Genomic DNA, 23,866 nt, shown 5'->3' with positions numbered 1-23,866 from the left:
TCCACTGAAGTCACAGATAACGTCATATATAATATTTAAACAAATCATTTCCTTGTCACTAAAGCATTGACTACGCTATTCATCATCCTTAAATGCAGGCATTAAGTTACATGTTTGTTCTACAGCCAGGATAAGGCTGTTTCTCAAGTGTGATGATAATACAATTAAAAGAGGCATTGGTAATAATATTAAAAACAACAATGTTTGGGTCGTTCGTCGGATAGGCGGTTAGCTGCAATAAATAACTCCAGTTCAACAAACCATATTACAATATCTAAGGGAGCGTTATTATCTTGAAATGTGACGTTCATATTTTAAAGATACACATATTTCATTGTGAGGTTGATTTAATATAAACTAAGCCTCTCTTCAACAATACGTTGACGTTAGCTAGTCTATGTTATGCTATAGTAGAGCATAGCGAATTTAAATGAACCTTAACAATGCATACAGTAACCTAAATAGCAAACTAACTATCTAACGTACAAAGATGACCTTATTTTAGCAACCTCGCACAGAAGCCTTCTGGTATACAGTAGCATCCCACTTAATGTTTTACACTCTTGGATGCTACGCATAGCATCGTTAGCACAGATGGAGCTACGATTGCTCAAATGCTACCCCCAACTCTAAACATTCATTAACGTTAGCTTAATAAAAACACCAGTAACATAACATAAAGTACGCAGGGTTGACTTACCGAAGAAACTGCATTCATGGACGGTCTGTTTCAACCGCAGATAAATCCTATATTTGCATGACGAATAGTCCACCAGGAACCAACACAACAAACACTGCGAGTTCAAGTAGTGTTCTCCTCATGAGCTGAGCCGCTGTAGCATCACGGAGCTAACGGAGCTAGCAGAGAGGAGCTAGGAGCAGCAGCCCGTTGTCATGAAGGGGGAATCTAACTATATACAGAATATGTTTTTGTAGATCCAGGCTAGAAACATGTTCATTTTTTAAGTTGGACATTTTAACAAAGGGTCTACGGGAATTGCTCCCATCTGCATCCATCGCCTACAGTTTGCAGCATTGGGCTTCACCGCACTGTCCCGGGGTTTGCCGCTTGGCTCTGATAGGCCAGAAGTCGGTTTGATTGCATTAGGGCTCGATTGCTTATCCTGTCTGAGTAGCCCGGATGAGGCTGCATCGCAATTTTTGACGTCGAATTTTACACACCGAATTTTTTTACATCGAATTTTAAACACCGAAATATTTGACGTCGAATTTTTTTCACTTGAATTTTTGGGATCTGAATTTGAACATTCAAATTGTTTTAACTTGAATTTTTACATTTTTATTTCACATAGATAAATTCGGAGCAAAACAAATTCAGATTAATGATTTTCAAAGTAATTATTTTCAATGCTATAAATTCGGTGTCTAATAAAATTCAAATACTTCTGTCTCTTGTTTGCTTCCATAGTTGAGTACTGGCACGGTGCATGAGTACCGGAGTACCGCCAGCATGCCGGTACTGAGCAAGAAGTAACGGTACTCCATGGGTCAGAACCAGAAGTGCCGGTACTGCGTACCGGTGAGTACCGGCCCAATTCCAGCACTGCACGGTGTGACAGGTGGGGTGCAGCAGCCTGTCGCTGAAGGAGCTGCACAGTGAGGACAAATGTAATATGCTGGAATATTATGAGTTAAGATTATGATTGTTCAGGAACTAGGAAACTAAAGGAAGTATAAAACTAAACAGGTGTCCACAAACATCAGCATCAGTTTCTCTCCACGTGGCCTCACGCTGCCCCTGCTGGTCAGAGGACAGTATTACATGTTTAAATAGTTTAAATCCATCACCTGTTTTTAATCATAATGCAGGTAACTGTGAATGTCTCAGGCTCACAGGAAAGTTGTTTGCTTATGTGCTTACATATTTTGTGTCAAATCACCAGTATATGGCAGTATTTAGGTCCAGTAAAAGTAACTGTAAAATACTCTGATATAAGTAAAAGGAAAATGACAGTCCCGTAAGTGTTTACTGTTATATAGATACCTGTAGGTTATCTGTCGCCACTTTTTAATTTAACCCCACCCCCAATTCTCCTCGGAAACAAAAGAAAAAGTGCCGTAGTTAGATCTGAAAATACGCACTTTCTTTGTTTTTTCAGACACTAAATACGCACTTTTTTGTTTTTTTTCAGTCTCTCTAAATACGCACTTTTTTGTTTTTTCAGACTCTCTGAACACAATCAAGCCCCTTTGTGGCAAAAGATTACAAACCTTGAAGTGTGTATAACTGAGTTTAGTAATGATAACAAGGCTACAGAGATATGAAGAAAACTGAAGGACACTTACGCAACTTCTGCTCCTTGTTACCTTTGACGCTGAAAAATGCTGTTGTTGTTATTGGAATAAATACAAGACAATGCACTGAACAATAACTGAATCAAATAGTAAATAATATAACACATTTGAAGATTAATGTAGAAATCTAAATACAGGTAGTGATTCAGAAAGTAATGGCTTTGATGCAATTCAGATATTACCAGTACAATTACCTAAGTACACATTTAAAGTACTTTGAATTCACCCCAGGGAGCAGAAAGGTGCAGCTGACTGCAGTATTTACATTGTTCTGTGGCCAGGGAAGTGCCCATTCATTTCTGTCATTATGTGTGCCACAATAATATAATATACGTGGATATATAGGCGTTTAGTTATGAATATGGCATATATTTGCTTAAAGCGGAAAACAATTATTTGTAGCATAAGTCATGACATCAGAGGACTTAATTTATTGATAATTAAAAGTTTAAACTACATTTAGTTATCAGCACTAAAAATGCAGCTGCGATCAGTGACAGATTTCTGTAAATACTGCATTTGATGTCTGGATACACGGACAGTACCTCATGGATTTAAGGGAATTTAGAAGCACTTTCCAATGTGAAGTAATCTGTACTTGCTCTTATGGGGAAAAGCTTCTCAAACTTTAAACACATTACTTGATTACTCCGTTGTGATAGTTTTGATATCAGATAGATATTGTGAAACATTACAATGACATAATCAAGGATAGAGGGCATTTCGTGCAATGGTTTTTCACCAAGTTTTACAAAAAAATGCACCCACCTCTAACTGATTCATAAGTTAACGGTAAAGCACTTAATAATGCTCTTAAATTAGCAAATGTCAGACTTCTCGTGCCAGATTTTGTGCATTTGCCAGCTCATTGCATTGCATTTCAATCAGAGGACAGTCAGGAGCAGACAGACTGTATCTTTAACAACGGGTCATTTTGAGGACACTTAGAAAGGATACTGTTAACAAAGTTACATTTTAAAAACAAAGGGAATATCAGAGGGAGTAGGGAAACAGTTTCATGATTAATTTACCTTTAAAGTCGACTTCTCCGTTTCCATCGGTGTCGAATATGTCGATGACTCGCTGCACGAGGGGGTTCTGCTGGAGCTCTGGTAAGGACATGAACTCCTCCACACTCAGGGAGCCGGAGTTATCTAGGTCGAGTTTCTTAAATCTCTTTCTTAGCCTCTTAATCTCATCGGCATCAACTGAAATGAAAACAAAGACAAAGAGAGAGAGGAGTTATTAACAGCGGCTAAAACAGACAAAGTCTTTGGATAACAGGAGGAGATTTGGACAAATATTATCAAGTTTTGGCGACACTTAAAAACCGTTGAACTTAAGCACACAGGAGGAGTTAGAACAGCTGTTATCCACCTGTATTTCATCCTCTTTCTGTAAAGGCATTTCTCCCTAACGTACCTGGTTCCTTGTTCCTACTGGCCATGACTGTTCAGAGCTACTGGTCTCAGTCAAGTTGGACCTTATTCTACTGGACCTCCTAGTGCCCCCTCTAAGCCCTAACACCGGGTCATGTGACGCTTCGTTCATCACTAATCACTCTGCTGATAACCAAAGAGCTGGGGGACGCATTGTGTTGGTAACCTGGTAGTTCACGGAGATATCCTGTCCTTTAAAATAATCAAACATTTAAAGAAGTTTGGTCCAAGGCGATACAAAACATCACAAAGCTCATTGCTAGAAGCTATCAGCAAACAAGTGCGTTCAGAACAATTATTAAAAGACAATAAAATGCCTTTCAATAAAACCTGGTCTCCTTTCCTGCAGTTTTTAGGAGCCGTTTCCTCTTTGCAGCTGATGGCCAGACCCACAACAACAAAGCTACTTGATGTGATGAACTAGTCCGTTATCCTTTCGCCTTGTTTTTGTATTGTTAGATATGTTTTTAATTATTTACCATTTACTGTTAGTACATTTTGTTTTCAAATTACTTTGGTTTTTTTCCACTATGAAATATTCTAATAACAAATATAAAATGACTACATTCAAACAATACCACATGACAAACCATTTATAATAAACAGTCTTAAAATCAAATACATTTAAAACTGTTTAAATTGAAGTTAAAATGGCAAATTAAAACTCTGAGCATTTCCACTTGAATTCCTCCACAGCAGTGTTTCTTCTTGCCGGTAACAAAGACTGACAACAATTATAACTTAAATGTTATATGTTCTCTCTGAAAGTAATCTGAGAATGATTGGTTTGTAAGTACAGAAAAGCATAATAATTGTAATTCTGAAAATGTCTTGAGATCTGACAGCCTTCCTCTTCTACTCCCTGCAGCAACAACAGGCCTCCATGCTCACAACTAACTGATGTCATCACACAGAACGACCACTAGATGGAGACTGAGACATTATGAGACAAAAGTTACTTCTTACTCAAAAGGCAAACAAATACACAAGTCAACACACCTTCATGTGAGGATAATCACTTATACAAGGACAACAAATATAAACAACCTAAGAGAACACTCAACAAAGAGACCCCAGCTACTCTTTGCCAGTTTCTCAACAAAGTTCAAGAGTTTATTTCTTTAAAAAAATCCTTTAAATAAAGTTCCCTGCACTGTAAGAAGTAGAATTAACTCACAATGTGATCCTCTTTTTATGAACAAACTCAGTTTACAGTTTTATTATAAACATCTAGATACAAATTCATGCTAAATAATACACCAGTCCTGCCTTAGATATGGTATCAATGAGGATAGGTTCCAATTAAATAAACTGTTCTGGTTAAAGTATAGCTGAGAGAGTTTCAACATAATAAAGAAAAACATATTCACATATCTCACTCTCCCCACTGTTAGCACCAACTTTGCTCCATTTTAACCTGAAGAGTCGCTGGTATTTCCTCCCTCTGATTCACAATAACTGTGTGAATCAGAGGGAGGAAACCAAACCAGCTGCAGTGAGAGGAGGAGCTACAGAGGAAAGAGGAGAGCATACACGTCACACTCAGGAAACGAAAGTTAAGTTAGTCAGAGAGGCAGCCACACTGCAGTCGAGACTAGTCTCTGTTTCTGTCTAAAGAAAATACAAACTGAGTTCATCAGATCTTTCTGAACAACACAGCAGAGTCTCTGATAAACACTGGTGAGTACATCTGATTATATTTACACTTCCAACTAAATATGATATAAGTATGGTGTTGTTTGTCCTCAGGCCTACGGTTCAGCCCTCTGGATTTAACTAACCTGTAACTGAATATCTGAGGTTAGGAGTTAAACCTCATTCCTGGTTTCCTGCCATTATTACTGTTTACTGATTACTTCCTACATCCTGCTTACTCTTTTTTGTAGAGGTGTGTCATATTAAAAGCTCACCACCAAAGAACCAGTTTGAGGTTTAAAATGTGAGGCAACAAGGTGTGTCACAAAGTACTGAGAGCTTTGTTATCAGTGTTATTCTTTAATATAAGTTGGTCTACACTAGCGCTAAGGTAGTTATCAATGTTATATCATCATCTGGATATTAGACTAGATATAGTGTCAGATAATTCAGAAGTAGTACAATTGCATAACTGTTAGGGGTGTAACGGTTCACAAACATTTCGGTTCGGTATGTATCTCGGTTTTTAGGTCACAGTTCAACCCAGTCTCATGGCATTTCGTGTTCACCAACACGATTTTTAATCTATTGATTCGTGTTCACCAACAAGATTTTCCCCTTTTTTTCGTGTTGCACAGCACGATTTTAAAAGCAATGTATTTCTACTGGTAATGACGCTCATGGAAGCACGGCATTCGTTTGTGTCGGCTGCCCTTAAAGGCAATGTGAGCGTCCATTCTCATTGGATAACGGAGAATTGTACACCACAACATTGATTGGTTTAAATTGTGTGCAATGCTTTTGTATTTTTCCCCTTCGATTCGGAGAAACAAATATTTTTTCGGAGTAAAGGATAGCAGAAGACACTACACTACCCAGAATCCCCAGCTATCGTTTGGATTACACCATGTGCTCTGTTTGAAAACCCCGTTTTTTTTCACCATTCATTCCAATGGCTGGCGTCTATGTCACGTGATCTTTAAATTTCTCCCTGCAGAAAAAAAAAACATGGCCGAACTTCGTTTTATTCTCGGTGGAAAATGCCTATTTTAAAGTTAGTTTGGCCATTAAAATGCGTTTTGATGTCATTTGATGCGAGAAATATGAGTTGTTATTTCAGATTATGTGTGCAGTGGATGTACATGATCTTTAGTTTGCTAGTTATTACGAAGATTACTTCAGGAAGTTTTCATTGTTACCAAGGTGGTTGCTAGGGACGCTGCTATCGATATTATTTCTGTTATGTTGTGTAACTGTTTAATGGTGTTATCTTTATTGCTACCCCCCTTCCCCGTCAATGTATAGTGTGGTCCACAACAGCGCAAACATATTAGTTTAACAAAATCCGCATCTAAAGATAGCCTACGGTATTTCCCCTGTGCAATTCCAGTCCCACATCTCACAGCACATCGTCATTAACAAATACCGGAAACAGACCGAAACATTTAAAAAAAAAAAAATAATAATACTTTATTCCGAGTGTGCTTGCTTTTCTCTTTTGAAAGTCATCACATAACGGCATTGTAATACACGGTTCGGCTGCATTAAATATTACTTGCCGTAGTTCTGTATTTATAGAGCTCTGATGAGAAGACTTCTAGACAAACATGAGGAACTGAAAACGTGACGTGGATCATAAATATATCAGCCATTAAACAACATCTTACATTTCTTTTCACACAATACGTCTCCTTGCAGTATCAACACTAATTCGGCTGACTTTATATTTGATCCAATTGGTAGATAGGCTGTATTTACACCATAAAGTGCACAGCTGATATAAAGGGACACCTAGTGGTGAAAGCATGTTATTGAATTTCATTATTTGTATTATTAGATATGAATAGGATCCATATAAAGTATATTCATTACTCGTTATTCTCTACTAATAGTTAATTAAAGACTGTATATAATGACTATTTTGCACATCCCTTTCAAGATTTCAAGATTTTCTAAGGTTTATTGACATATCATAGGCCCACACAACTATGGTGTAGTTATGCATTGAATGAAAAACTTGGGTCGCAGGTTCCTCAATAGTAAATTACAAGACATCTATCAATATTTGTGCATACCTCCAGCAATGTTAACTATGTTGAAGCACTTATTTTAACTGATATTATACATAATGTATTATACTCTTATAAGATGTATGTAGATATTTCATCTCCGGTCTTGTCCAGGTATTGAACAATCAATAAATAAAGAACACAGAATGTTAAATATAAAACACAGAATTGTGTTGATTATACTAAATGATTTACAAATAAACACCACTGTATATTTACAACTGTTACACATGCTGATGTAACGCAAATGTTCCAACTTGGGATCAATAAAGTATATCTTATCTTAAGCTGATCGATGGCTACTGCCATATTTGCAAAATTTGCCTCTGAACCTTGACAAGTGCATGTTTCAGGCTTATCAATTAATGTAAGTAATGTATCAATTAACAACAGGGGTCACAAACATAAGACCAGCTGTTAAATAAAGCTCTTCTGACCTTAGCTGGCATGTGTGTATATATATTAATGCTGCCCATTATGGGCACAAGCAATTTTTCACCCATTTATTAAGTATATGTTTTTAAATGTGAGTGTTTCCTAATCCCCTAAACCTCCAGGGATGTACACCGTTTAATACCGGCAACTTCTTATTATGGGAAATACGAAAACGTCTTTTAAAACTACAACTCCCAGTAGAGACGTGCCATAGATAGAGAACATGTTGCGAAACAGAATAGCCAGCATGTGTAGTTCTGGGGACGGGGTGGGTGGGGGAGGGGGGGGACGCGTGGGACCCGTTCAAATCCAGTTTTGGACAGTCTGCCGTGGTTCCATTCCATTTCAAGTGCTGTTCGAGGCTCGGCGTAACCCTCGGAGCACACTCTCCAATCACAGAGCTTGAAGACTATCACGGGGTTTGTCAAACAGAGCACATGGTGTAGTCCAAAGGATAGCTGGTGATTCTGGGTAGTGTAGTGTCTTCTGCTATCCTTTACTACGAAAAAATATTTGTTTCTCCGAATCGAAGGGGAAAAATACAAAAGCATTGCACACAATTTAAACCAATCAATGTTGTGTAATTAACAAGGATAATCTGGTGTTTTTTAGTCGACGAGTAGTGCAGATATCACTGTAAAATCAATCGACAGTAAGGGGAATACTTACTTCCGGGTGTGCAATTCTCCGTTATCCAATGAGAATGGATGCACACCAGGAGCGTCGCCTGGGCTAGCCCCGGATGTTTTTTCTTTAGCCCCGGACAAATTCTCCCTCAATAATATAATACATTAACCTACTTTACCTATAGGACGGACGGCAGAATTGTAATTTCCCATGTTCAGTGAATGCAACACAGAGGCAAGATGACGCCACCAGACCAATCAGAGAGTTGCATGGAAATACACGTGTTTTATTGGCTGACAGGTACGTACCTCTCCTCTGTGACAATGTTTAAACTTTAAACTGTCAGCCCCGGACGCGGAGATTCTGAAGATGGACATTAGACATTTCTTTAATAAAAAAGACGACAATTCTCAAGTGGTGGCTCACACAACAACCCCAGAGCCACCACCTGATTCAGGTGAACAAGGTATGTACCTGTCAGTAAACTTACAAGTTATGCGAACATGTAAGCAAACATACATTATAGCTACGTTGACGTACTTTGAATCGCGCGGGTAAGCTAAACCGTTAGCAAGTAGCTATAGCTAGCCAGATATATTAAATAAACACTTTGTCATACAATCTAAATGTTGTGTTTTTTAGCGTTACTTGGTGATTTCAAAGAAAGCTCTCTGGGAAATGTTGACTTACTGTCTGTGTTCGACATGAAGCTAGAAGCTACCTTACAGTACACAGTTGATCCTGATTCCTGAGTCCTGTCAGTTAAAGTGTTTCATAGTTAGCTTAGCTAAGCATCAACCTAGCACTGAAATATATATATGGATGTTATGTGACAGTATTTCTGAGAAAAGGTCAACTGAAATGGTGGCATGTGTTTAGAGTTTTCAGAGGTCCTGATAATTTATTCCGGTAAATTACTCTGACCTCCTAATTGACCTTTCCGAAGATTATTGAGTCTATGTAAGGTTGCTGCTTGGCTCAGATCCACCAACGTCAGTAAGATCTCACCTCTTCCTAACCCCCCCCCGAAGAACCAGGTTCAATTAACTGCTGTTTCAATTCAGACAACTCTTTTTTTAATCTGTTTAAGCGATCCGAAGGATTTTGATATCAGTAAATGGAGTGTGCTCCTACCTAAGTGTGTGTGTGGCAGGGTGCAATCTTACCTTTGACGCAGGAGAGGAGGGCACAGATGTCTTTTAAAGGATCCCAATCCAACAGGTGGGATTCAGTTTATTTGAAGAAAAATAGGTCCAAACTAATACAGGGTTTTTACCTTCTCTCTTTACAACATTATAATCATCCTAACAAAAAAAACCGTGCTGTGATCATGTTCAAATGAAACTTTAATTCACAGTCTTACATTTATTACCAAAATGTTTTAATTTCAACTGCCCATTTCAGTTGTGACATTTTAAAATTCTCCCGATAGAATTTAGAGGTATTTCCTCGTAAAAAGACCGGTGACAATAAAAAGAGCATTCAACTTTTTCATTTTCACCAACTCAATTCACATCATTTCATACCGTTTTTTCCGACACAGACGGCGTGTATAACATTTAAAAACCCATACCTATCTGCAATTTCGGAGGGGAGATTTTCCTCACAGATGGCAGTATTTATAACATTCCATACACTTTTTCTCTCATCAAATCATTCCACTCAGCCAACAACCAATAAATTCGAGAGATATTTACCCCGTCTGGGAGGACCTTACCGAGAGCTATTAACCAGCTCTGAAGCACACAGCCTACCCGGAGAGAGTCTACCAGGGGTCACCCCCCCTCTCTCGCGCTCTCTCAAAAACCAGTCTCTTTATGCTAAAAAAACTGGATCCTAAACCCCAAAAAACAAACTCCTCCTCTTCACGTAATTTGTGAAGAACTGCGCATGTTCCTATAATGTACAAGGCTGACATGCCTCAACATGTTCCACAGCTGTTATGGGATAAGACACCCTTTCATATGAGGTAAAAAGGACATGAACTCTCTTTGGCCTCTTAATGTTTCTCCCCTTAGTGTGAAGCCCCCCCCCCCTCCCTGTGGACTGCTGCCCGAGGAGAGGAAGAAAACTCAACCTAAACACCACTTTGTTTTGTTTATACTGTAACTATAGAAAACCTAAAATATGAAGCATTTTTCCTTGTGGGTTATACAAGAATATAATTGATTATATTTGATTATAACTAACTTTCGTTTTTAAGTATTAAACATACTATGAAAACTCACAACACCCTCTTTTCAAAACGCAAAGTTATCAAAATAGCAACAGAAAAAATTGTAAGCATAGATGCATATTCAAAAACCGTCAAGAAGCATTCTCATTATGGGTTTATACAAGAATATGATTGATCATGTATGATTTATAATTAACTTTCGTTTTTTAAGTATTCACTTCATACCATGATCTCAATTAACTTTCGTTTTAAGTATTCACTTCATATGAAGATCTCAACACATGCCACTGCTTTACGTGTCGACAGCATGTTTGAACGTATTTGCAGCAGTACATGTGGCTGTCTGGCCACTGACGTTGCCATAATAATTTGTGACAGATTTTGCATGAAAATATAATTCTTCTGATTTATATTTCCTATTGACAGCTAGTTTCTATGTGAACATTATGAGATGGACAGCCAGCTAACAAGCTTTTTATACAAATATTTCAAGGGACACTATGCTCCCAAATATTAAGCCTTGACCCGCATCTTAAAATTGATATGATCAAAAAATGATCTGCATTGTCGGAGGCCTTTTTTCCTCATTATCATGTCAAATTGTACAGCTTTCCTTAGTGTTGAATGCAGAAAGATGACTATATTAGAGTATTAAGTGAAAATGACTATATTAAAGTTTTAAGTGAATTACTCAAACTGCATTTGTATAGGAATGATTCTGTCCTATTGGCAGATAACTACTCTAACAGTGATATCTACAAGAGATGTAAATGTAACTATTTTCAATTGGTTAGTATTACATTTTGTGACAGTGTGGTGACACTCATTTTAATGAAGACAAATGTGTGTATCTTGAAATTCATTTATTTGACAGAGCTGGAAACTGATACATACTTGTTTGTGTTTACCTACACAGTCATCACAGATGAGCCAAACAGAGTAGAGGATGAAGAAAGGAGAACAGGAGAAAGGGACACACAAGAAGGAGATACAACAGACAAGAATGACAATGGAGACAACAATGAACAGGAACACCAGAACAGGACAAGAGTCAATGGGTAACATGACTGATTTAGGGACTGCAGATACAGGGCCAAGGCAAGTGAGACATCACTGCTTTCCATCCAGCATGTTTTGGCCAGCAAAAGAGATCATTTCAACCGCAAACAGCAAGTGATGAGGGATTATTATTTCCTCCTTCCATCCCTTTTTTTCTGTTTAATCTGATTACTAACAACTTCTAATAATTTATGTTAATAATAAGTGTTTTTAAATAATAAACCCATTTCTGATTCTGATTCTGAGATTTATTTTGACATATGGGTGTTGAGAGATGTATCCATATCTCTTAATGTTGCTCTCAAAGTGCACAAGATTGATGCTTTTAACTTCAGTATTTAAAAAAAGTCTTCCTGGGGGACCCCAGAGGAGGTGAGTTCCCCCCAAAATAGCACTTTATCTCTGCTTATGTAACTCCGGTGTAGTGTCCCCCTCGGCAACAGATCACTCAGAGCTGGTGATTACTTTCCTGCATTTCAATGGACAGCATATAAAAAGGACACGTGAGCTGCATTGCTTAAGAGATCCTCTCATGCTATCTCTTTTACAAAATAAGTGTCCAGTCAACAACAAAACATCAGTGATCGTATAGTGGTAGTATATTTTTCACAAGCAATGTGAAACATTAAACTTATACAAACTGGTGTACAAAACTCACATACCTGCGTTGATCTCCTGGAGTGTCTACTCTTTCTTCTCCACATCTCTTTCCACTATCAGAGATTGCAAACATTTCAGAAACAGCTAGAGGTAGGGGACAAACAACTTGTTCGCTGGGCATGTCAAAAACCTCCTGCTTTGATCAAGACTTTAGGGAGCCTTCAGCCCCTCTAGCAAAGGGACTGGAAAGCAAGCTTTGAAAATTCAGTACCATCTACATGCTGTCATGTTCCAGACACTGCTCTCAACCACTCAGGGCCTGCACAACTACCTGCAGAAAGAAACACTTGACTTGGTGCAGGCAGTAGATTACAAAACAGCAGTTGAGAACACACTGAAAAGTTACCAAAGTAACGAGAAAGCACATCAGGTCTATGACAAGACCAAGGCCCTGTGCAATGATCTTGATATTCCCGAAACTGACACAGAGGAAGAAGCGTAGAAACATGGAAGACTTTGTAGTCAAGGCATCATGTGGAGCAACATTAAACATAAATAAACTGGTGTACAAAACTCACATACCTGCATTTCAATGGACAGCATAAAAGGACACGTGAGCTGGGTTCTGGTGCTCAGATTAGCTATTGATGATCACGTTGATAAATCATATAAAACAAATAGCCAATCACACTAAAAACATGTTGCTGTGACTGTGAGCATTAAACAATTAACATTAAACTAAACAAACACAACAGTACGTTATTGTCCTTATAAAATAAAAACATACATTTTGTCCACCGAGATAATACAGGCACCTTACCCTCAAGAGATCCTCACGTGCTATGAGAATCTCCCACAATCCATTGCCGTAACAAAGCTAATGCAGGCACACGTTTGTGACACTAGATGGCGCAATTGTGTATGTGCGTGTGGGGAGTCTTGCAGTAGAACATTTGACTGTAGTGCCGCCACTGTGGGCTAAGCCCCGAATGTTTCCAGGTCCAGGCGACGCCCCTGATGCTCACATTGCCTTTAAGCGTCCTTACCAGTAGAAATACATTGCTTTTAAAATCGTATTGTGCAACACGAAAAAAAGGGGAAATTCGTGTTGGTGAACACGAATCAATAGATTAAAAATCGTGTTGGTGAACACGAATCAATAGATTAAAAATCGTGTTGGTGAACAAGAAATGCCATGAGACTGGGTTGCACAGTTCGGTACGTTTTCGGTACAGCAGAAACAATTATCACAAAACATAAAATATATATATATTTTTTTAATTATTATTAAACTGATAATAATGTATTCACTCAAATAAATACAACATATAATAAAATAAACATTAAGGTGCAGCATTTCGATGAACTGAAATAATCTGTATTTGAACTGTACTGTACTAGTACCTAAGCAGCCAGTTTGACATTAGGACTTGCTTGTCATTGTATTTTCATGTTTTTTTTAAAGAAAGATGAACTTGTCCACATTGCTTGCTGAAAGGGCAGATCTGCTGGCACTAACAATGTCTCCTGCTGTGGAGAACACCCTCTCTAGGGACAGAGGTAGCCGATACAGCCAGGTAGCGCTTTGCTAACATGGCAACATAAGGATATTTGGCGTTTGTAAGAGCTTTGACTCGGTCTGAACTTTTTGCGAGTGGTGGAGGCTTAAATGCTAGTGGGAGTTGGGTTTGCACTTCAGTCTTTTTTCAAAATGTTCCCAAACCGGAGACTTCAATGATGCTGGAGGATTTTCGATTTCAACTTTATCTGCGTTCGCCATTTCGAGAGTACCTGAAATTACTGACTACATATGAACGGTGAACGCATCCCTGTGACCAGCTCTCATAGTATGCCTCTCGTCCAATGAAATGACTTGGTTTCTCTATGACGCGATGAACCCAATGTGAGCAAATTACACTGAACGCTGCGACGCAGCACCTGAGATTACTTCCAAAATGTTGTTCACGTTCTCAATTTTGTACGTTTAACATTATATTCGTGTAACGAACCGAAGGGCCCATATCGAATGATTTCGGTACGAATACTGTTCTGACACCATAGTGCAGGGGTGGCCAACCCGCGGCTCTCGAGCCGCATGCGGCTCTTTGCCTAGTTTCATGCGGCTCTTCAGTTCATATCGAATTGTATATGTGTGAGTTTGGGGGAGAGACACTGACTCCTGACTAGTGTTGCACGGTGTTCCGATACTTGAAAGGTATACCGCGATACCCTGTCGTTAAAATCGTTACGATTCCTCCGTTTCATTAGTATCGGTACTTTAAGAATGACGGGGGAAAGTACTCCGGTGAGAAAGCGCTGTTTTAATAAGAGCCGTGTGTGTTCAGCGCTCTGCTTCCACTCCCTGCACTGCAGCCGTGCTTGCAGTCCCTCCCTCTCAAGCACGCTCTAAGTCCCTCCCCTCTCTCATGCACGCGCTAGCTGCCAGAGAATGTGAGAAAACGAGAAGCATGGCTGCAAGTGGGAGTGCAACTGCCGCTGCGCCTCGGCTTGTTGACAAAAAATATGCCAGAAGCTAAATTTGGAAGTATTTGAGCTATATCTCTGACAGTGAGGGCAAGCCTACGGACACCACGAGGCCTGTCTGTAAGAAATGTATTAATTTTATTTAATACGAATTCTTGTCATTTATTGTATTTACCAGGGGCGTCGCCTGGGGTAGGCATCCGGGGCTTTAGCCCCGGATGTTTTTTCTTTAGCCCCGGACAAATTCTCCCTCAATAATATAATACATTAACCTACTTTACCTATAGGACGGACGGCAGGTTTGTAATTTCCCATGTTCAGTGAATGCAACACAGAGGCAAGACGACGCCACCAGACCAATCAGAGAGTTGCATGGAAATAAACGTGTTTTATTGGCTGACAGGTACGTACCTCTCCTCTGTGACAATGTTTAAACTTTAAACTGTCAGCCCCGGACGCGGAGATTCTGAAGATGGACATTAGACATTTATTTAATAAAAAAGACGACAATTCTCAAGTGGTGGCTAACACAACAACCCCAGAGCCACCACCTGAGCCAGATGAACAAGGTATGTACCTGTCAGTAAACTTACAAGTTATGCGAACATGTAAGCAAAGCATAAATTATAGCTACGTTGACGTTACTTTGAATCGCGCGGGTAAGCTAAACCGTTAGCAAGTAGCTATAGCTAGCCAGATATATTAAATAAACACTTTGTCAAACAATCTAAATGTTGTGTTTTTTAGCGTTACTTGGTGATTTCAAAGAAAGCTCTCTGGGAAATGTTGACTTACTGTCTGTGTTCGACATGAAGCTAGAAGCTACCTTACAGTAAGTAGTACACAGTTGATCCTGATTCCTGAGTCCTGCCAGTTAAAGTGTTTCATAGTTAGCTTAGCTAAGCATCAACCTAGCACTGAAATATATATATGGATGTTATGTGACAGTATTTCTGAGAAAAAGTCAGCTGAAATGGTGGCATAGTTGCCACTGCTTTACGTGTCGACAGCATGTTTGAACGTATTTGCAGCAGTAAATGTGGCTGTTTGGCCACTGACGTTGCCATAACAACACCTGCATTTAAATGTGCAACCTCTTTTTGTGACAGATTTTGCATGAAAATATAATTCTTCTGATTGATATTTCCTATTGACAGCTAGTTTCTATGTGAACATTATGAGATGGACAGCCAGCTAACAAGCTTTTTATACAAATATTTCAGATCAAAGCCAATCCAGTGGGGCTCCTGAAAGGGAGCAAGGGACACTATGCTCCCAAATATTAAGCCTTGACCCGCATCTTAAAATTGATATGATCAAAACATGATCTGCATTGTCGGAGGCCTTTTTTCCTCATTATCATGTGAAATTGTACAGCTTTCCTTAGTGTTGAATGCAGAAAGATGACTATATTAGAGTATTAAGTGAAAATGACTATATTAAAGTTTTAAGTAAATATATTAAGTGAATTACTCAAACTGCATTTGTATAGGAATGATTCTGTCCTATTGGCAGATAACTACTCTAACAGTGATATCTACAAGAGATGTAAATGTAACTATTTTCAATTGGTTAGTATTACATTTTGTGACAGTGTGGTGACACTCATTTTAATGAAGACAAATGTGTGTATCTTGAAATTCATTTATTTGACAGAGCTGGAAACTGATACATACTTGTTTGTGTTTACCTACACAGTCATCACAGATGAGCCAAACAGAGTAGAGGATGAAGAAAGGAGAACAGGAGAAAGGGACACACAAGAAGGAGATACAACAGACAAGAACGACAATGGAGACAACAATGAACAGGAACACAAGAACAGACAAGAGTCAATGGGTAACATGACTGATTTAGGGACTGCAGATACAGGGCCAAGGCAAGTGAGACATCACTGCTTTCCATCCAGCATGTTTGGCCAGCAAAAGAGATCATTTCAACCGCAAACAGCAAGTGATGAGGGATTATTATTTCCTCCTTCCATCCCTTTTTTCTGTTTAATCTGATTACTAACAACTTCTAATAATTTATGTTAATAATAAGTGTTTTTAAATAATAAACCCGTTTCTGATTCTGATTCTGATTCTGAGATTTATTTTTGACATATGGGTGTTGAGAGATGTATCCATATCTCTTGATGTTGCTCTCAAAGTGCACAAGATTGATGCTTTTAACTTCAGTATTTAAAAAAAGTCTTCCTGGGGGACCCCAGAGGAGGTGAGTTCCCCCCCAAAATAGCACTTTATCTCTGCTTATGTAACTCCGGTGTAGTGTCCGCTCGTCAACAGATCACTCAGAGCTGATTACTTTCCTGCATTTCAATGGACAGCATATAAAAAGGACACGTGAGCTGCATTGCTTAAGAGATCCTCTCATGCTATCTCTTTTACAAAATAAGTGTCCAGTCAACAACAAAACATCAGTGATCGTATAGTGGTAGTATATTTTTCACAAGCAATGTGAAACATTAAACTTATACAAACTGGTGTACAAAACTCACATACCTGCGTTGATCTCCTGGAGTGTCTACTCTTTCTTCTCCACATCTCTTGTCCACCATCAGAGATTGCAAACATTTCAGAAACAGCTAGAGGTAGGGGACAAACAACTTGTTCGCTGGGCATGTCAAAAACCTCCTGCTTTGATCAAGACTTTAGGGAGCCTTCAGCCCCTCTAGCAAAGGGACTGGAAAGCAAGCTTTGAAAATGCAGTACCATCTACATGCTGTCATGTTCCAGACGCTGCTCTCAACCACTCAGGGCCTGCACAACTACCTGCAGAAAGAAACACTTGACTTGGTGCAGGCAATAGATTACAAAACAGCAGTTGAGAACACACTGAAAAGTTACCAAAGTAACGAGAAAGCACATCAGGTCTATGACAAGACCAAGGCCCTGTGCAATGATCTTGATATTCCCGAAACTGTGACACAGAGGAAGAAGCGTAGAAACATGGAAGACTTTGTAGTCAAGGCATCATGTGGAGCAACATTAAACATAAATAAACTGGTGTATAAAACTCGCATACCTGCATTTCAATGGACAGCATAAAAGGACTCTGAGCTGGGTTCTGGTGCTCAGATTAGCTATTGATGATCACGTTGATAAATCATATAAACAAATAGCCAATCACACTAAAAACATGTTGCTGTGACTGTGAGCATTAAACAATTAACATTAAACTAAACAAACACAACAGTACGTTATTGTCCTTATAAAATAAAAACATACATTTTGTCCACCGAGATAATACAGGCACCTTACTCTCAAGAGATCCTCACGTGCTATGAGAATCTCCCACAATCCATTGCCGTAACAAAGCTAATGCAGGCGCACGTTTGTGACACTAGATGGCGCAATTGTGTATGTGCGTGTGGGGAGTCTTGCAGTAGAACATTTGACTGTAGCGACAGGTCCAGGCGACGCCCCTGGTTCAAACCATTTGCTTTTTCTGATTATCTATCAAACATGTAATTGTGTAAATATTTTGTGAACAAATAGTCAAACTACAATATTGTTAGAGGTGGTCGGGGAAACATTTGGTGATGTTTAATATTCTCCATATCGCCCAGCCGTAGTCTAAACAACAGGATAAGGAAACATTAATTGCCGTTTAGCCATGGTAGCTATCTTGAACCTAGTAAGTCTTGAACGGTAACGGTTGCTCAAGCTTGGCTTAGTGCAAGTCAAAACAAAACACATACAACTCCAAATTGACTCTGTCCAATATCAATCCAATGTCTTTCTTTTTCTGTAACTGTATTTTAAAGAAACTGTTCTTCCTTCCACACTACAGGTGTAGATATGGCTGCAGTTAGTTGTACATCATCTGAAGATCAGTTCCTCTGCTCCATCTGTCTGGATGTGTTCACTGATCCAGTCACTTTACAATGTGGACACAACTTCTGTAAAGACTGCATCACTGAACACTGGGATAGAAGTGACAGGTGCCAGTGTCCCATGTGTAAAGAGGCTTTTACCACAAGACCAGATTTGAAAGTCAACACTTTCATCTCTGAGATGGTGGCTCAGTTCAGACAGTCGGCTCAACAGAAAGCCAGCAGCAGCAGCAGCAGCAGCAGCAGCAGCAGCAGCAGCAGCAGCTCAGAGCAACAAGTCTTCAAACCAGCAGAAGTTCCCTGTGACGTCTGCACTGAAACCAAACTGAAGGCCCTGAAGTCCTGCCTGGTGTGTCTGACCTCCTACTGTGAGACTCACCTGGAGCCTCATCTGACAATGTCAGGTCTGAAAAGACATCAGCTGATCGACCCTGTGGAGAACCTGGAAGACAGGATGTGTCCGAAGCACGATAAACCTCTGGAGCTGTTCTGTAAGACCGACCAGACATGTGTCTGCATGCTCTGCCATGTTTCAGACCACAAGATGCATGATGTGGTTCCTCTCAAAGAAGAATATGAAGGGAAGAAGGCTGAGCTTGAGACAGACATTCAGCAGATGATCCAGAAGAGACAACTGAAGATTGAGGAGATCAAACACTCAGTGGACCTCAGTAAGGAAGAAGCAGACAGAGAGATAGCAGAAGGAGTTCAGGTCTTCACTGCTCTGAAGGAGTCTGCTGAGAGAGGTCAGGCCAATCTCATCAACACGATCAAAGAGAAGCAGAAAACTACTGAAAACCAGGCGGAAGATTTCATCAAAGAGCTGGAACAGGAAATCTCTGACCTGAAGAAGAGAAGCTCTGAGGTGGAGCAGGTCACACACTCTGCAGACCACCTCCATCTTCTCCAAAGATTCATGTCCCTTAAAGTTGCTCCACCCACCAAGGACTGGACAGAGGTCAGCATCCATTCATCACATGAGGGGACTGTGGTGAGAGCTGTGGTTCAGCTGGAGGAGACACTCAGCCAAGAGATGAAGAAGCTGCTTGAAGCTGAACTGAAGAGGGTCCAGAAGTACGCAGTGGATGTGACTCTTGATCCTGATACAGCACATCCTAAACTCATTCTGTCTGATGATGGAAAACAAGTGAGTCTTGGTGATGTAAAGAAGAATCTACCAAACAACCCAGAGAGATTTTGTGATTGTATTCGTGTTTTAGGAAAGCAGAGTTTCTCTTCAGGCAGATTTTACTTTGAGGTTCAAGTTAAAGGAAAGACCAGATGGGATTTAGGAGTGGCCAGAGAGTCGATCAACAGGAAGAGAGGAGTCTCACTGAGCCCTGAGGGTGGTTACTGGACAACAAGTTTGAGAATTGGAAATGAGTACAAAGCTCTTGATGATCCTTCAGTCCTTCTCTCTCTGAAGTCTCGGCCTAAGAAGGTGGGGGTGTTTGTGGATTATGAGGAGGGTTTGGTCTCCTTTTATGACGTAGATGCTGCAGCTCTGATCTACTCCTTTACTGGCTGCTCCTTCACTGAGAAACTTTACCCATTCTTTGGTCCCTGTAATAATGATGGTGGTAAAAACTCTGCACCTCTGATCATCTCTCCTGTCAGAGTCAACTAATCACATCCTATTGCATGTATTGATTTATTCCCATTCAAGGTAATAAACAAACACATTTAGTATCAAAACTGTATAGATTTCATCTTATTTTCTACATAATCTGTTTACTGTGTGGATTTGTTCACACTAAATTGTTAAGATTTTTGATATTATGTATCCCATAGTCAACACTAAATTGATGCATCCATCTTTGTGGAGAATGAATATCCAGTCAATCCTCCGATGAAGCCACAAACATTATTTTTCACTTCAAGAATAAATCACCGTTTGTTATCAAATATGTCACATTTGAATGTTGCTAAATTACTCTAAAGTAAACATTTTGTTATTATTTGATGTGCAGCCAAAAAAAAACACATGTTGGAATATTTGTATATGTTTTACTATTTATATAATAATGTAATTAAGGCTACGCCCATTCCATGCCTTCAATATGTAGAGAACACAGTTTTTGTTATTGTTATTCTAGCATGTAACATTTTTAGACAAATGAAATTAAAGTATACATGCCAACATAATTTTCTTTTTTGTAGGAAAGGTGGTTTGGATAATTACTAATAACTTGGTGTATGTAATCTGTAAATATGTGACTGTTCAATCAAAACTGTAAAATAAACTACTTATTGAACATAAGGCTGGTTTACAGTTAAGTTGTTTATGACAAATGCATTGTGTTTCCTGTAAACCCTTCATCAACCCAGCACAGGGATGATGGACTCTGCCACCAAGAAGACTCATCTGTCTTCCTTTTTTCATTAAAACATTTCAAGAATTGTACCAATCATTAAAGGATATCAGACAAGGCAAATATTTGTTCATTTATACTGAGTTTCATTGGTTAAAAGGCAACACAATAACATGTGAAGTGTAAATCAAAGTAAGAATGGGTAGCGTTATATTATCTGAAACAAGCAAACATTTAAATGGTTCATTAATTAATGTGTGGTGAAACACAGTATTGCACGCTACACTCACTCTATACTACACCCGCATTGCGCTGTGTCAGGAACATGTCAAGGAAAGCCCGCCGGCCTTCCCTTCCGACCAATCAAATCATCGGAAGGGAAGGCCTGACGTGCCGTGCTTGACGCTGCATCTCACATACACAACTGCCGTAGCGACAAGAGGAAGATATGAAATCTCCCTTCTACAAAATATAATATTTGCAAGTATAGAGTAGTGGCTGATGTTTTTAGTCAGAAACAGCTCAACTGTAGTGTACACACATTACTAATAAATAACTTTAGTGCTGAGTTACTTATGTACACTGTAATGGCGCGTTTCCACTGCAGCGGGTAGCTCGCTTTAAGCGTGCCGAGCCGTGCGGGGCCCGTTTTTGGTTGCGTTTCCACTTGGCCTAGTTTTGGCCCGGGGCTACTTTTTCACCTTTTTTCTGGCCCGACTAAATCGTGGTTCTAGGGCCAGGAACAACCAGGCTGGGTCGGGCTGAGTGTGCTAAACTAGAGAGAGAATCGCTGGCAAGGGAGCTACAACTACAACAAGATGAACATATTTGACCGTGAATTAATTGTAATACACGTTTCAAAATGATGCCGAAGTAACAACATACTGATACCGGTTAGTAAAAACCATGAATTAATGCTTTGACAAGTCTGCAGACAGACGGCAGGCGAAAAACCCTTTTAAAATGCGTGTTTTCTAAATGTAGCTTGGCTAAGCTAACGTTATATACGCTCCGACCGTCCACACTCACAACAACGGCCTATACAGACATAAATAAACCAGCGACTGTATTCGCCATGACACAGGCAGTCTGTGGTTTGTACTTGTTTAACTTTTGTCAAGTTTCTGAACAGATATGAAGAGCTGTGAGCTCTGAGTGCTAAGAGCTAACGGCTGTGTTGTTTTTCTGGGGCTCTCATTGAAGATGACGTCACGGCTCCGCCTACACTGCGTTACTATAGTAACTGCCCCAGTTCCTAAACTGTAATGGAAACGCAGCATTAAAGTGAGCCGGGCCTAATAAGGCCTAACCAAACCGAGCGAGGCCGAGCGAGGCCTGCAGTGGAAACGCGCCATAAGAGACTGTATATTAACCAAGCGGCAAACTCAATAAGGAAGTGCCACAAAATGCCGATAGATGATTGGCCGATAGGCCAATAGATGGCAGAAAGGATCCATTTCAATAGACCCCCACGTTAAAATGCCCAACTTTATAGCAGAAATAAACATGTTTCTACCCCAGGATGCACTACAAATTATTCGGGATATAGTTAGATAGATTCCACCTTATGAATTGGTGAGTGAATTGTTTTATAACGCGACCAGACTCGTGCGGACTCAGAGCCGTAATTAGGGACACAAAAGTTCAAAAGGGTAAACCTCGCATTGTCATAAAGAGAGACACAAAACATTTTGTGGAGCAGGGTTTTGTACATGATTTGTTTGGTTTTGATTGGGAAAAAATGGATCTGTGTGCTGATGTTGAAACTGCATGGTCTTATTTGTATCTTGGTTCTATGGAAATTATAGATAGACATGCACCCCTGCGTACATTTAGAGTGAAGGGTCGAGACAATCCTTGGTTTTCTGCTGAACTGTCTAATCTCCTTCATGAGAGAAACAAGGCCTGGGCAAAGGTTAGGAAATCAGGCTTGGAGGTAGAATGGCTACGTTTTAGGCAGCTAAGGAATAGCTTCACATCACAAATAAAAAGTGCTAAATCAAAGTACTATCTGTCAGTAACCACAAAGAACCTGAATATTCCTGGAAAATGTTGGAAAGCCATAAAATCGATATCCACCGGTGAAATTCGTAATGAGCTACCTCCGTGCCTTACCACAGCATCTGGCACTATATCGGACAGGGCTATGTTAAAATGTTTTAATGAGCATTTTGTGTCCTGTGGCTCTCTGTTTGATTATGTCACTAACTCTGCTTCTGTGAACACCACAATCCGTGACTCTGAACATTGAGGTCTGGAAAACCCTTTCAGTTGTACTCCTTTTACTATTGATGTTGTTCATGAAGCCTTAACCAAGCTAGATCCTAAGAAACCGGCTGGCCCGGACAACGTAGAACCTTTCTTTTTAAAGATAGCTGCAGATTTTATTGCTCCACCTCTCACTACTCTTTTTAACCTCTCCCTCAGCACAAATGCAATTCCAAAAATATGGAAGTCAGCGTATGTCCTGCCTTTACTAAAAGGAGGGGAGGCCACTTTATTAAATAATTATAGGCCCATCTCTAAATTGTCAGTTCTGGCTATGGTTCTTGAAAGCCTAGTGAGTGAGCAGGTAAAGGAGTTTTTATGTACATATGACATCCTGTCTAAATCAACCCGGCATCACGGCAAGACGTGAACATGTGACGATTTACCATGCTGGGAGACGTGAAGATCTCACGATTTCGTCCCTTCAAACGTGACAGTTACACGGTATTGTTAACCCATGTTAACCAGTGGAGAAATAACCGGAAATGCCAAGCAAATGCTACCCCGACGGTCGGTTGTTATTGTCAATATTAATATAATAATGATTTATTTTTTAATAGTCACACTCGATTACGGCTATTTTCTTGTTGCCCCAGCTGGTCGACACC

At 39.7% G+C, this 23,866-nt stretch overlaps 2 protein-coding genes across 5 annotated transcripts in view; both read left to right on the top strand.

Annotated features, from left to right (window-relative positions):
• Positions 1–23,866, top strand: part of LOC117535166 (E3 ubiquitin-protein ligase TRIM21-like) — a 154,504-nt gene that overhangs the window by 108,825 nt on the left and 21,813 nt on the right. Inside the window, exon 1 of one of the 2 annotated variants that reach the window (XM_034199545.1) lies at positions 5,338–5,435. The exons of the other annotated variant lie outside the window; for it this stretch is intronic. The gene's annotated coding sequence lies outside the window, so the exon portion shown is untranslated. Of the gene's footprint in view, positions 1–5,337; positions 5,436–23,866 lie in introns of those variants that run through there. 2 annotated transcript variants of the gene reach the window in all.
• Positions 5,320–21,182, top strand: LOC117535165 (E3 ubiquitin-protein ligase TRIM21-like). 3 transcript variants are annotated; one of them, XM_034199543.1, is made up of 4 exons: positions 5,320–5,435; positions 18,636–19,001; positions 19,044–19,060; positions 19,289–21,182. In XM_034199543.1, exons 2-4 carry the CDS (start codon positions 18,644–18,646, stop codon positions 20,303–20,305), a joined length of 1,392 nt encoding a protein of 463 aa, XP_034055434.1. In that variant the 5' UTR covers positions 5,320–5,435; positions 18,636–18,643; the 3' UTR covers positions 20,306–21,182. The 3 variants fall into 3 exon arrangements, with proteins under 3 accessions (XP_034055434.1, XP_034055433.1, XP_034055432.1); XM_034199542.1 differs by having other exon boundaries at positions 18,636–19,060; XM_034199541.1 differs by having other exon boundaries at positions 18,636–21,113.

Source organism: Gymnodraco acuticeps, unplaced genomic scaffold, assembly GCF_902827175.1.
Source record: "Gymnodraco acuticeps unplaced genomic scaffold, fGymAcu1.1, whole genome shotgun sequence".
Taxonomy (NCBI): domain Eukaryota; kingdom Metazoa; phylum Chordata; class Actinopteri; order Perciformes; family Bathydraconidae; genus Gymnodraco; species Gymnodraco acuticeps.
The sequence above is the reverse complement of the archived record's forward strand: the minus strand, read 5'-3'. Positions and strand labels throughout refer to the sequence as shown.

Coding starts and splice junctions, on each gene's coding strand:
- LOC117535165 (XM_034199541.1), top strand. CDS start 18,644: ATGGCTGCAGTTAGTTGTACATCATCTGAAGATCAGTTCCTCTGCTCC.